A 13738-nucleotide genomic window follows, 5' to 3' on the forward strand; every position below is an offset into this window, starting at 1 on the left:
GTCAATTTCAGTTTCCGCGTTATCACGGGATCCAGCGCGTGTACGTAAATAGTCCGAATTGTGTTTTGTCAGAACTTGCCACGATGACTCTTTTGCTTTTGAGTTTTAACCTGTATGAGAGATGGTTGAGCGCCTACATATCCTTCAAACTGTCAATTTTATGTGCGTAAAGTCCTTTTCAAGATTCAGTTCAACTGAGCTAATCTATATCGCAAGGAATCGATAACGCTGACTTGGCCGACTGGAAATTTTTCGCTTTATCCTTCAATCACATCCCCATCTTATGAATTTAAATATTGACCGAAGTGCACAATAAATCCCCTAATTTTGAGTACGGCCCGCCACCACTCCGTCAAAATTCGTCGGTAAGCAGTGTCGAGGTCTTTCTTGCGAATCTCTTTGTTGTCCGTTGATATTGCGGATCTTTGGCAGGAAGCCACGAGGAAACATAAGGAATCGATTTTTGATCAAGCGCATGTCGAAATGATATGGAAGAACGGGAAAAAGAATATCTTCTACAACGTGACTTCCATCAACATAATCTGTCGTAGAAATTACGGCGCTTTGCTGCATCTACAGGACGTCCAGTGAGCAAAGTCCATGAAACGGACTTTTTTTTCGTCTTGGCACCTTGACTGGTGACCCTTCTTCTGAGATACCAGAGAAGCTGCTCCGTCATGTCTATTTGCTATGCGAGCGGTTAAACCTGGGAATACTATCGACATGCATTTTCTTGGGTTATTCAAGCGTATTCGAAGTGCAGGTCTAAATTGCCAGACATGCCTTTAAAAGGACCCCGACCTAAAACCCTATTCATCGACTAGTTCCACTGAAACTTTGCCAATCAATCCTCGTAAACCAACAATGTTGATTGCTTTAACTCAAGCCCTCTCTTTGGCGGGGGCTGTCTTTGCATCAGCTCACATCCCTGGAGACCTTCGTGCTCGTCAAATCGATTCAGGACAACTCTCGGCTGCCTATGACTATATTGTGGTTGGCGGTGGGCAGAGTGGCCTTGTGATAGCTAATCGTCTCAGCGAAGATCCCACTAGTGAGTCGAGTCATTATGTCGACAGTAGAGGTAGGGCGTAGCTAACGCGCTTCTGAATGAAGAAACTGTCTTGGTTGTCGAATATGGTTATTTTGACGACTCTCCGGCTCAACTCGAACCTTCTAGCGCGACTCAGTATCTTTCGAAGAACCTTTTTAATGCCTCCTCCGTTGCCCAACCTGGTCTCGGGAACAGGCAGGGTATTGTTTATGCCGCATCCGTCGTTGGTGGTGGGTCTACCGTGAACGGGATGCTATTTGATCGCGGTTCTGCTGACGACTACAACAACTGGGAAAAGCTTGGAAACCCAGGATGGGGGTTCAGTGGACTCCTTCCGTATTTCAAAAAGGTAGAGAGATTTTACATGTAGCCATTCATGTACTAAGTACCGTTTGATAGAGCGCAACGTTCACCCCACCGCGAGCCGATCTCGCTGCAGAATTTAACATCACCTGGGACATTCCAAGTGCTTGGGGAGATGGTCCGATTCAAGCTACCTTCCCTGATTGGCAATGGCCAACTATCAGTAAGAATGATAGATGACAATATGGCTTAATCTCATAACTCTCTAGAGGCCCAGTGGGCAGCATGGACCGACCTCGGAGTACCTATCAATGCTGAAGGTGCAGGCGGTGATGCCTTCGGTGCTTACTGGGTACCGTCCAATACCGACCAAAACTACCGTCGCTCGTATGCACGAAATGCCTATTTTGACCCGGCAAAGAACCGTCCAAATTTGAAGCTCCTCATTGGTTACCGTGTCAACGAGGTTCTTTTCACTGCTAATAAGCGGGCGGATAGTATCAAAATCCAGGCTCGGGGGACCGCCAACGGGGCTCCAACTATTACTGTCAAGGCAGCGCAAGAGATCATTCTTTGCGCTGGGTGGATGCACACACCCCAAATTCTACAACGCAGCGGTATTGGCCCGAGCGCTCTTCTTACTCAGGCTGGCATCCCTGTTCTCGTGGACCTCCCTGGTGTCGGTTCTAATCTCCAAGATCACCCAGCTATTGGCATCAATTACCGATGTGAGCCATAAATCTGAGCTGTGGCATTAATAGGGCCTAACGTTTTGTTATTATAGATCAAACCGACATTCTTCCCAACCAAGCATCTCTTTATACTAACGCAACGTTCCAGGCTTGGGCAGCTCAACAATGGGCACAAAGGAAAGGTAAATTCTTCGTACAAACATGTTCAACACCGCGCTAATTCACGCAATGAAAGGACCCTCTTCGATGGGGGTTGGTAATGCTTTGGCTACGGTTCCATTCCCACTTCTGAGCCCGACTTATCAAACCACCATCGATAAAGCCAAAGCCCAAAACGCTGCAAGCTACCTTCCTAGGACGTATACAACCGAAAATATCAACGGATTTATTGCTCAACGCGCATTAATTCTGGACTCCTTTGGCAGAAAAGACAATGGTGTCGTCGAAATCCCATTCTCTGGTGGAGGAGGTACATCTCTTGTCCTTGAAAAGCCTCTCAGTCGTGGTACGGTTCTCCTCAACACAGCAGACCGCTATGCGGAACCGATCATTGATTATAATTGCAACATCAATCCTGTCGATAGTGACGTTCTTGTCGCAACAGTCAAGTTTGCTCGCAGGTGGTACCAAGCGCCTAGTCAACAGCGCCTTACCCCGGTTGAGCAATCACCTGGAACGAGTATTTCTTCAGATGCACAGATTGCTTCTTGGGCCGCCAATGGTATGACCCCCAGCACAGCACACGGCTGTGGGACAGCTGCAATGGCGCCTCGAGAGCAGGCGGGAGTCGTCTCTGCTAATTTGACCGTATATGGCGTGACTGGCTTGAGCGTTGGGGACATATCTATCATCCCCATCATCCCATCCACACACCCCTGTGCCACTGTGTACGCTATCGCTGAGAAGGTATGCCCTTGCACAAAATTTCGAACCGAACCTGACCATATTGTGTACAGGCTGCAGACCTCATCAAGTCTCGATATGATTCAAGTATCCCTCCCGCAGGATCGAATCCTATCAGCACGACAACTGTAATTAGCAGTACCGCGTCATCAACGACTACCTCTGTGTCTCCTACCTGCACGCCGGTTAGCAAGTATGGCCAGTGTGATGGGCAGAATTACAGCGGGTGCAAAATCTGTGCCAGTGGATCGACATGTCAATACTCTAACCCGTGGTATTCCCAATGCTTGTAACTTTGAGCCTGCTTTGAGACTTGTCGACGTGGTTTAATACGGTATGGCTTGTTTCCTTCACCCTTTATACGAGGCTGTAACGGTTACGGAAAGCAAATGTATTAACAAGTTAGAAGAGTATCAAAGTATCTATTCTATCCGTAAACCTGTGCTTCCGTTTGTTCTCTCGTTTGTCTCTAACCCTTCGATTGTGAAGGAGCTGGTACCCATATAGGCCTGTGAGACAGTATTGAAAAATTCCAATGGCCGACTTAATTTCGCTTCTTCATTCGCTACCCCTTCTGAGGCAAAATTCATCCTGCTGTTTAGAGATGCCATGAGGGTGTTGGAATAGAGTTTAGAGACCGCAGCTGAACTAGTCTGATAGTATAGTTTACGCCCATTATCCATGACGAAAAGTATGTTGAGTATGGCGACCGCCGCTGTCATTTGGATATCAACAACACTTCATATTCTTGTTTCGAACAATTACCTGTTATTACACCAGTCTCGATGGTCAGTCTGATTAGTTTCTGTGTGTGACGACGGGTACTTTGAGAAAGGCTGTCGCTCTGAGAGCGGACTAACTGATGCAGAACTTAAAAGTCAGAATTACCCTGTAGTCATTATAATAAGCTGAAAAACGCACAATTATTGTCATGCAAACAGCAATAACGATATCACAGATCCCTTCCCCTCCTAGCCAGGTCTTTTACTGAAAGGTCAAAAGAGTATGCAGAATGGTTTAAAAGAATTTTACCCCCGCTGACATCCTTATTTTTGGTGTTTTGACGAGACTGAATCGTCCTAACTGGTTCATTTCTATTCCCAAAGATATCCCTCCCACAAGCTGCCCTAGAGATATCTGATTGAAATTATAAGGTGAGATTAATGCGCTCCCTTCTCTTGTATTCCTCTGTGCTCACCACGGTGACTAAAACTGTGATAGCTAGTCCAAGGGCTCTTGAAGAGCACAGGTACTGTCTCAAAATGACGATTCTGTGCATATAAAAAAGTTGGACGATACATGCTACTAGGGAACGGCAACGAGGTTAGACGAACCACGATGCAGGTGGTGGGTAAGATACCTATTCCCCCAATTATTGGGACAGAGATCCAAAGGTCAAAAATCTGATCAAGTGCGTCTGGATTCAAAAAGTTGAAAACAAATGTGCTGAACAACGTCTTCGACAGAAGAACAGTTTGAGCCAATTCTAGTCCATATACCGTGTAGACCATGACCTTCAAATACAGTGAATCATTTGGAAAGGCAGTGTGGTATAGGGCTAGTTTATATACTTAGTAATGAGAAGGATATGCATGTGGACATTTCACCCACATAGTTGTACCGTTAAAATCCCAAATCCGCCTGAATTGACCAACAGAAGGAGAAACTTCTGGGAAGTAAGCGAACAGCCAGATGTGTTAAATATCAAGGTGGGCATACCAAGGTCCCGGCGCTAGTCCACCAGTTCATCTCAGTCTCTTCTAGCGAAACCAAAAACGTGAAACGATACATACGGATTGCCTCCAGGTGTTGGTGAGTTCCCAAAGTGCACCATAAGGAGTCCTTGCGACTTCTGTGGTAGTCGAACAGAGGGGTAAGAGCTTTTAAATTGAGCATGACTGTTGAAATTCACTCCATCGCCGATCAACGCTCACTATCAATAGTATCATCTGTCATGTATATCTCCCATGTCTATGACCCGGAAAAGGCTGGGATGCATTTCATTGAAACCTATCAGAAGGTTAAATTCGGAGAGGAACGACAGACTTAGAGAGGAATCAAAACTACTCTTCTCAACTATTTTTCTCAGTATTAGGTAAAGTAATTTGCCGTACTTTTCTTAGATTCATGTAGTGTCGAGCTGCGCATGTTTGACAGGAAGATCCTTCAATCATTTTCGATATCATTAGGCATGAAAATGTGACTGTTGCACTCAGGGTAGGACGGAAGCTTGAATAGCCAAATATCTCACTGGTGACGTGTCGGTGATTTTTCCTTGAGGACTCGTAGAAAGCGCCCGCAGCTCCTGAGCCGGGTAGATAGCTCAACAGCTTGTGTTGACTTGTTCTATCAAATGATACATGGGATAAATACCGCTGCCATAAGGTGTTAGTACATACAAAATTCTTTGCACAGAAAATACAGTGTGAATGGATTTAATTATACAGAATGAGTGGCGTCTATGTTGAAGACTATTTCCTTGGATGTTGGGACTTTCCCATATACTTCTAGGTTAATTTCCGGTGTCTCCAATTGGTTCGAATTCTGACTACCAGTTATTGCTGATGACTCCCATCGCACAGATTTTACTGGTGATATCAAAGTGGTACGCCTCTTCGGCACTCTGGAAGTGTATTGGGACTGATTATGTGTGTCCCTCAAATTGAGGACTAGCCGGCAGGATAGGATGATCTCCAACATTATCGTCGGACTGTATACAAAGTCAGAAAGAGAAGTAACATTTCCATGAGGATTGGAAAACATACGCAAGATTAACATCGCGTATTCCCGTGGGGGCAGCGAGAAAGATAATCACGTTGACAATATTCATGGTAAGTATAGCAAAAAAGTACAACAAGCCATCGTGCCAAATTATGTCGAATAATCGAGTGTTCAATTGCTCTCTCCAAAGACCATGTGCCTTCCATGCGGTCAACCTTTAAAAACGCTTCTGTATGGATTTAAATGCAGAACAAAACCGAATTAACTTACACGAACGCCAAAGTGTCGTAGAATAGTGGTACTGTCTAATAATAATGAATGAATCAGATAGAAGCTCTCTACGATGCAAGTGTTTACTGACCCAATAGGTGACCTGCCATTTAAACTGTCCAGAAAGCGCCCCACAGGGGGGAGGTTGAAAATCGGGAGGTAGTCCTGGGATCCCAAGTGGTATTGTCGGTGGAGGATTGATACCACTAGTCGCGATAGCACCAATAACAATTTCTCCAACGAGGATAGATACAAGGATGAGTGCCAGCAGCTTGCTTTGGGAGAATAACTAGTGTGGTCACAACGACAATAAGTATGCTGAATTTACAACTCTGAGACGACCTACCGCATATACTCTCGCTCCAAGAATCATCTGAGAGAGGACAATGCTGACGAGGCCGCCGATAGGCTCTAAGAGATAAATCCCTGTTTTAGAGAAGTATAAATCTATGAATCGTGATAAATCGCATACAAAAACATACGACGACACGCGGAAGTAGACCAGACGTCAGTTGACATTGATACAACTAACGCAAATCTGAAAATATGACATTACACTTGCTACCCTTTACGTTCATTAGGATCAAAGCTCACTGGATAAGCCCGAAGTATCTGTTGGCTGAGTATCTATGAAATCAACAAATGACTGAAGCTCAAGGGCAGTAACGGGCTTACCTATGTACAAAATGCTGAACCACTACAAAGGGAACAGGTACATTTAGCCTCACGGATTGAAAGACGATACACCAGGGTAAAATATTACATACATTCTTTGGCCGGCTCCAAATCAACGAACGCTCTTTTGGCAAGCATACAAGAAATTCCCAACCGTAGATGCAGAATCTGTAGTACAGAAGTTAGCGACATTAGATACTTCACGATACATCATTGTTGGCATCTACTAACGCTCCGGCTGCCCATATCAAGATCGCTTGTCCCTGCTTTGGACTTGTATGCTCCATGTTTAGTGGTCCTTCAGGTGGACCTCCGGTCAGTCCATTCGGCATAGTATTCATTCTAACAAGATGATAGGACTCGGGGAGAGAAGCATGGGGGATAGATGGCATTTAATTTAAGGGCAATTATAGGAATCTCGCTCCGTAGGCACTGGCGAAGATCACATCTTGTCTTGCGAACAGGATGGCCCATTAGTAATTGTAGGTCAGCTTTCCTGATAGTTGTGAGCCAAAGGGTGCGGCTAGAAAATCAATGTTAACCGCACTGTGTTCCTTCCCAGGATAGATTTTCACCAAGACATCATAACCTCGATCGGAATAAAAATATATTGCGCTGTCATTTGTTCCCACGTACCTTGTTCGATTCCACTCAAGCTGATCTTTTCATGGTCGTTATGATCATTGATCATCTCTTTGGTGTAGTCTTGGTACAGGTTTAAAGTATTGCAGTTAAGTCTGCTATGTATACGCTGTGTAATACTGGTCTAGATTTGACCGCGGGCAATGGTAACCACAGCCTGAAAGATAGATGTAAAGGCTGCGTACAGAGCGGTGGACAATTAATGGGACCTGTAAGGATCACAGGCGCTCTAAAGTGGACTACACGCAACGTCACGCACAGTCAAAAGGTCGAGAGTCATATTACGTTGAAGGTAGCGATCTGAGGCAGGCTCTCTCCTCGCCTAAAAAAATCTTCTCAACCTAACAATATCTAGACTCAGTACACTGTGAGAACTCTCTGGCGTGTTCTACTTTTATTCCATCAAATCCATTCCTATCTAAAGAGTGAGAGCAAACGTCTGCGTCTGGTGATTGCAGATTTAATAAAACAGAGATCACTGATTGGTCACTAAAATCATGAACTACGGAGCTTGAGAATCAGAAGTACCAGAACATGTCAGCTAACGGATAAAGTATCGAACGAGGGAACATAGGCTGAAAGTCGGTTAGAATCAGAAAATGATACATTGTGTTTCTCTACGGTAGGTGGCACAATTCAGTGGATAGGTTGTCCCGGCTTCCTGGAGAAAAATGATTCGGAAAATAAATTTTTGATATCGTTGATTAGCGATGAGTGGAGCAAGCGGATCCAGGTAGTGGATAATTGATTATGGGAGACTTATTGAGGATATAGTTGATGAACTAAAGGGGTCAAACTCTCAGAGATAAATTAATGCTAGACAGTGCTTCACAGAAACCGGAGTACCAAGCATCAATGCATCAAAAGCGTTGATAAGAGCCATAGGTCGACAGAGTGCTGAGTGGTTTATTGGACATCACGAGGTGAATGCATTGCTGAGAGGATCGGCCGTGCACATCTTAGGTCTGTATATACGCAATACAGCAGCAAGCTCAAGACTGATTGGCGATCAATGAAAAGATAACTAGAAGGAGAGAGTCTTTCTGTTTTAAAACAAAACATTAGGCAGATAATATCAGCATCATGGTGCATCTAATACATTGGCAAATAGCCTGTCATTGACGAGTTGTCTGCCTTGATGTAGCCGTTCAGGACAGGACTTCAGCTTCAGTTCCTCTGCCTTTCCCACGCCTATGCGTTTAAAGTGGTAGACGTAAGCTATGTAAAGGAGAGCTAAGTGAACAGACACATGTTACGGGCCTTACCGTGGAATTCTGTGGAATTGCGATGGAATTGCTGTCAGATCCCGGAGTCCAGTAGGAATCTAAGGGTGTTTCGATCTCGCTGATTTCCTTAGTGAAATGGGGTTTATATAGCATGTTCTTCGGATGTATCTGGGAGCTTGGCGTTTACAAAACAGAAAGTGGGAGCAAAGCACCATCAAGTAAGAATAAAGACGCAGCGTCCTAGGTGCCGCATCGAACACTCACGTGGTTTATTTTCTCACGGACGCGACTAGAGTGATGTTTATGCAGTGTTTATGTTTATGTGCGACGTGCGACGCGTCGCTGTGTTTCAATCATGAAATCCCAAGTTTCTGCACTAATATAGATTGATTTAAACATATCTCATCGATAAGTATATGGATTTACGCTGACTAATGTTGCAATTAGACGTTCAGGTAAGGGTCCATCGGGAAAAAGAAATTCTACGAAATCAAAAAACACTCACTTTTCTGGAGCTCCACATCATGAATTTTTGTGTGTAACATAGAGTCTTCCATAGTATTTGTTGCGGAGCTTCCAATGTTTAATACACCATGAGAAGAGGGGTGCGATGAAAAGGATGTACTCGAAATAATGTTGTGGTTTTGATGCGACTCTGTTTGCCTTCTAGAGTTGAATGTTGCCAGTAGAGAGTTACCGTATACTAGATATTTATTTGTAAAGAAAACGCCATAGTCTTTTGTTTAGAATGCGACTCACGAGTTGACAGAATTTGTGAAAATGCAAAGAATAGGAAATCTCTCGGACGAGCGATGATCTGACAGATTTGTCTTTAAACGATGAAAAGATATAAATTCTAAAAACTGGAACATACCAGGGATAAAGTAACTAAGTCCATCACACTTAACAAAATCTTTAACGCCCTTCCAATATTTTGTCATCTTCATATGGCCTTACCTTGTCAGAATACCATTGTTGATGGTATACTTGATGAGGCGATTGATCAGCTTGTCAGTCCTATTGTGGAGACGTTAGAGGAATCAGAGGGTTATAATGACTCCAATGCGTACTGTTTGAACCCCGTTCTCTTTTTATGAAGATAATAGCTGAGGGTAGAGGCAATTGTGATGTCAATTGCTGCGGCGGACGATAAGATTGCTTTCCCTAGTGTCTATTGCCACACACAGATGTTATTTCTGCCAGATATATCAACCCCTGTAGTAAGATATCACATACCTCCGGCAACCCTGGAATCTGCTCCACGGAGCTCAGGCGAAACCTAGCAATTTTTGTAAGACGTTGGGCTAGTAGCGATGGTTGTGGGACCTACAGTACGGCAACCAGAACTAGATGTACGTATTGTTTTCTTAGAGACATCTCGAGTTACTGTTGCGTGACTTACCCCAGCCTAAACCTATGAATGCTTGTTAATTATCTCATTTCGTTGAAAGAAAAATTATTTCTCACTGAAATGAATGAGAGCTACAATCACCTATAAACCAATGCTCAATATTTTCATACAAATACTACCAAGCAACCGGCCTGCTCACAACGGCAATTGGTATAAGCGCTTTTCGACCACTGACTACACGTCGGCGATTTTTTAGTCTTTTGAAACTCGGAAAAAGTGAATGGTACAAACCGTGATAAATCCGATAGGCATAAGAGAGATGGACAATAAGAACATTGGAGGCCTATTTATTTTCAAGCTTAGTCAACGGTGGATTAGTGTAGGGGGTAGAATGCCTACAATAATTCCATAGGAAATCTATATTTCGAATAAGCGTTAGAACAAACGAGGGATGTTTGGTTTCAGGTATGTATGCGTACATCAAGGGACCTAAAGTCCTGACTTAGTAAACACCCACAGAGACAGATATTAATGAAACATACCAAACGTTTTTCAACAGAGCAAGTGGGTTAAAATAATTGATGATGAGATAATGGTTCAGAGAATGGATACTGAGCGCCACAAATAAAGTTTCAAGGACACTATTGATGACATGATTAAGCGCCTAAGCCCAATCTGTAAACAATCTAACTGACACGAGTGATACGACCTATGATGGAGGTCCATTAAAATTAGCTTCATTAGGTAGGGACCTATGTAGGCTTGCTTACCGTCATTTGAATCAGACGTCCATCCGAGTATGTCATGAAGTAGAAGTATGCCTGACAAGTGAATGTACATAAAAAAGACCAACTTCATCGCATTGAAGGATGGAGTAGTACCTGCAAGTAGATGCCACCTAGAAGTCTATAATTGTGGGATAAGTAATGTAACTAAATGTCGCCAGAATATGTATAAAATGTACATAGCGGAAACAACTGTCCCGACCAGCAAGGCGCCAAAGGTATCGTTGAGGTTTACAGAGAAGAGAACCATGGTTAAGGTCATGGAAGGGAAGATACAAACCCACTTAAATACATATAACTGGGTTACTTTTATAGCCCTATAAATTGCAAGGGTAGGTCCCATGCAGTTGATAATGATATTGACAGAGTGTGATCGACGTTCATAGGCTCGATGAATTCTCCACATCGTTGGCGTGGCTTCCAAAGGTAATGATTAAGGCAGTGGTCAGCCATCTGCCACAATTCATGTCTTCGCTGTCTTTCTTTACCATTCACGGACTGCGCGTGTGACGGGCACTGAGACAGTAGGAGACGGTGAAGAAGCGGTTGGCTCAGAAATGTGGCACCTAACTGCACTTTTCAGTTCTGAAGCGTGCAAACCGTTACGCGATAGGCGCCTCCGAGACCTAAGCATGCTACCAGTTTTTGGTTTCGATGTCGATTATCGATGCCGTGGAAACGCTGAACAAGTGCTGTTGCAACATGAGCAGTGGGTCGCATGCCATCTAAATTTGAATTTTTTTCCCCATCACCAATAGTAGCCGCATAAGATTGACATACACAATACATGGGATCGGTAGCCATACGAGTTTACATTCACTGAGACTGAAATACGAATTAGTGGGACAAATGAATGTCCCAAAAGTTACGGAATATCAAAGAACTCACTTCTACATCACGAATCACCAAGAGGCAAATTCATCCATCTCCCCACCCGACGCTGCGCTTCTGTTGACACAAGATACAGGATTTTTCGGATTTGTCGTATGCATAGAAGGAGCGAATGAGCTAGAAATGATGTTACTGCATTGGATTTTACTCAACATGCCTCATGACTCACGCGCAATTGATCATTGTATCTATCCTGGTAATGCAATAGGATCGTCATCGGGAAGCAGCAGCGCAGCCATTACCGTTTAAAAAGCAGGGAGTGTTAGCAAAATACCACTGAGTTGAAGGCAAAAGGACACATTTCAATGGAGTTGAAGTTTGACGTCTCGGTGCACTACCTCGGAGGGTGCCCAAGACACGATTCATTTGAACACTCACGTGGTTTATTTTCTCACAGACGCGATCGGAGCAAACGTTCACATGCGCATGCGATGCGACGCGTTGCACAAAATCCCAAATTTTTATATTGAAGTAGACTAATTTAAACATAAATCACTGGTAATCATGTGGGTTCATGCTGACTGCTGTTGCAATTAGGCGGTTCAGGTCAGGTTCATCGGGAAACGTTCAAAATTCTATGAAATCAACTTGAAAAAATACCCACTTTTCTGAAGCTCCACATCATGAACCTTTGTGTTTGACATAGACCTCTCTGTATTATTTGCTGCAGAGCTTCCAATGTTAAACACACCAAAGCTAGAAGGATTTGATGAAAAGGATGCGCTTGAAACGATGTTGTGATTTTGATGCGCATCTGTTGGCCTTCGGGAGTTGAATGTTGCCAGGAGGGAGTTGCCATACACTGCATATTTATTTGTCAAAATAGATAGATAGAATTTGTTATCTACACACTCACAACTTGATAGTATCTGAGAAAAGGCAAAAAATAAAAAATCTTTTGGATGAGTGATGACCTGTTGGAGTAATGAAGTCGATACAAGGAATTAAATCGTCAAAATCACCGCAACGTACCAGCACTAAAGTAACCAGATCCATTACGCTGGATGCATTTATTCAACGCCTGTCCAATAGTCTTTTGGCTATGATGTGAGCTCACCTTGTCAGAATACCATTGTTGATGGTATACTTGATGAGGCGATTTATCAATTTGTCAGTCCTAAGGTGGCGATGCGTTAGAAGCGTAAAATAACATAAATTATTTAGCTTGTGCATACTGTTTGAACCCTGTTTTCCTCTTATGGAGATGATAGCTAAGGGTATAGGCAATTGTGATGTCAATTGCTGCGGCCAATGATAAGATCGCTTTTCCTAATGTCTGTTCCGTGATGTTATTTTCTGATGAGTACTACATCAAAGAAACAGAGGAAACTATCACCTACCTCTGGGAGCCCTGGAATCTGCTCCACGGAGCTCACGCGAAACCTAGGTATTTTGGTAAGCTACAGGATCACTTTATGGATGATTATGGGACCTACATCATGGCAACCAGGACTTACGATGTACAGATGGACATCAGTCAAATGTTCGAATCACTTGTGCACGACTTACCCCAGCCTAAACCTATAATTTTTCGTTAATTAACCTTTTTATTCACTGGGGAGAAGAATTAATTCTCACTGAAATGAATAAAAGCAAAGATCACCTATCACTCAACGCTTAACATTTTCTCTGTACAAATACTAGCATGTAACTGGTTTGCTCACAATGGCAATCGGTATAAGCAGCTTTCGACCACTGACTACATGTTGGACTTGTGGGTCTTTTCAAACTCGGAAAAATGAGGTGAACCAACCGTAATAAATTCGAAAGGCATAAGAGAGATGGACAATAAGAATATTGGCTACCTACTCGTTTATGAGCTCACGCAATGGCACTTCATGTGAATTGCTTACAATGATTCCATAGGAAAGCTGTATTTTGAATGCTTGTTAGAACAAAGGAGGAATATTTGGCTGCATGTACCATGCGTACATCAATGGACCTAAAATCCTGACTCAGAAGACAATTGCAGAGACAGATTTCGATGAAACATACCAGACAGTTTTCAACAGAGCAAGCGGGTTGAAATAATTGATGATAAGATAATGGTTTAGAGAATGGATGCCTAGCACCACAAAGAACGTTTCAAGGACGCTGTTGATGAAACGATTGAGCGTCTATACCCAATCAGAGAATAATCAAAGTTACACGAGTGAAATGACCTATGACGGAGGACACATATCATCAGATTTGTTAGACAAGGTTCCTTGATGGGCTAGCTCACCGTG

At 43.4% G+C, this 13738-nt stretch overlaps 4 protein-coding genes across 4 annotated transcripts; 1 reads left to right on the top strand and 3 right to left on the bottom strand.

Moving 5' to 3' along the window:
* Positions 1-864: 864 nt before the first annotated feature.
* On the top strand, positions 865-3242 carry JR316_0006445 (Dehydrogenase xptC; the record flags this gene model as incomplete). Its single annotated transcript, XM_047892191.1, has 7 exons — positions 865-1051; positions 1114-1400; positions 1451-1577; positions 1624-2082; positions 2139-2228; positions 2282-2952; positions 3003-3242. The coding sequence occupies 7 exons, from the start codon at positions 865-867 to the stop codon at positions 3240-3242; spliced, it is 2061 nt and encodes a 686-aa protein (XP_047749540.1).
* Positions 3243-3371: 129 nt separating this feature from the next.
* JR316_0006446 (uncharacterized protein) lies at positions 3372-3632 on the bottom strand (the record flags this gene model as incomplete). The annotated part of the gene is made up of 2 exons (XM_047892192.1): positions 3372-3592; positions 3620-3632. 2 exons carry the CDS (start codon positions 3630-3632, stop codon positions 3372-3374), a joined length of 234 nt encoding a protein of 77 aa, XP_047749541.1.
* A 1756-nt stretch (positions 3633-5388) lies between these two features.
* Positions 5389-7007, bottom strand: JR316_0006447 (uncharacterized protein; the record flags this gene model as incomplete). Its single annotated transcript, XM_047892193.1, has 10 exons — positions 5389-5659; positions 5715-5885; positions 5941-5975; positions 6032-6229; positions 6287-6366; positions 6423-6478; positions 6535-6559; positions 6616-6637; positions 6708-6783; positions 6847-7007. 10 exons carry the CDS (start codon positions 7005-7007, stop codon positions 5389-5391), a joined length of 1095 nt encoding a protein of 364 aa, XP_047749542.1.
* Positions 7008-9436: 2429 nt separating this feature from the next.
* JR316_0006448 (uncharacterized protein) lies at positions 9437-10640 on the bottom strand (the record flags this gene model as incomplete). The annotated part of the gene is made up of 13 exons (XM_047892194.1): positions 9437-9500; positions 9554-9654; positions 9720-9762; positions 9814-9829; positions 9886-9897; positions 9951-9975; positions 10034-10068; positions 10126-10177; positions 10234-10251; positions 10314-10323; positions 10377-10475; positions 10530-10543; positions 10605-10640. 13 exons carry the CDS (start codon positions 10638-10640, stop codon positions 9437-9439), a joined length of 525 nt encoding a protein of 174 aa, XP_047749543.1.
* Between the last annotated feature and the right edge of the window lie 3098 nt (positions 10641-13738).

Source organism: Psilocybe cubensis, chromosome 5 (assembly GCF_017499595.1).
Source record: "Psilocybe cubensis strain MGC-MH-2018 chromosome 5, whole genome shotgun sequence".
NCBI lineage: Eukaryota > Fungi > Basidiomycota > Agaricomycetes > Agaricales > Agrocybaceae > Psilocybe > Psilocybe cubensis.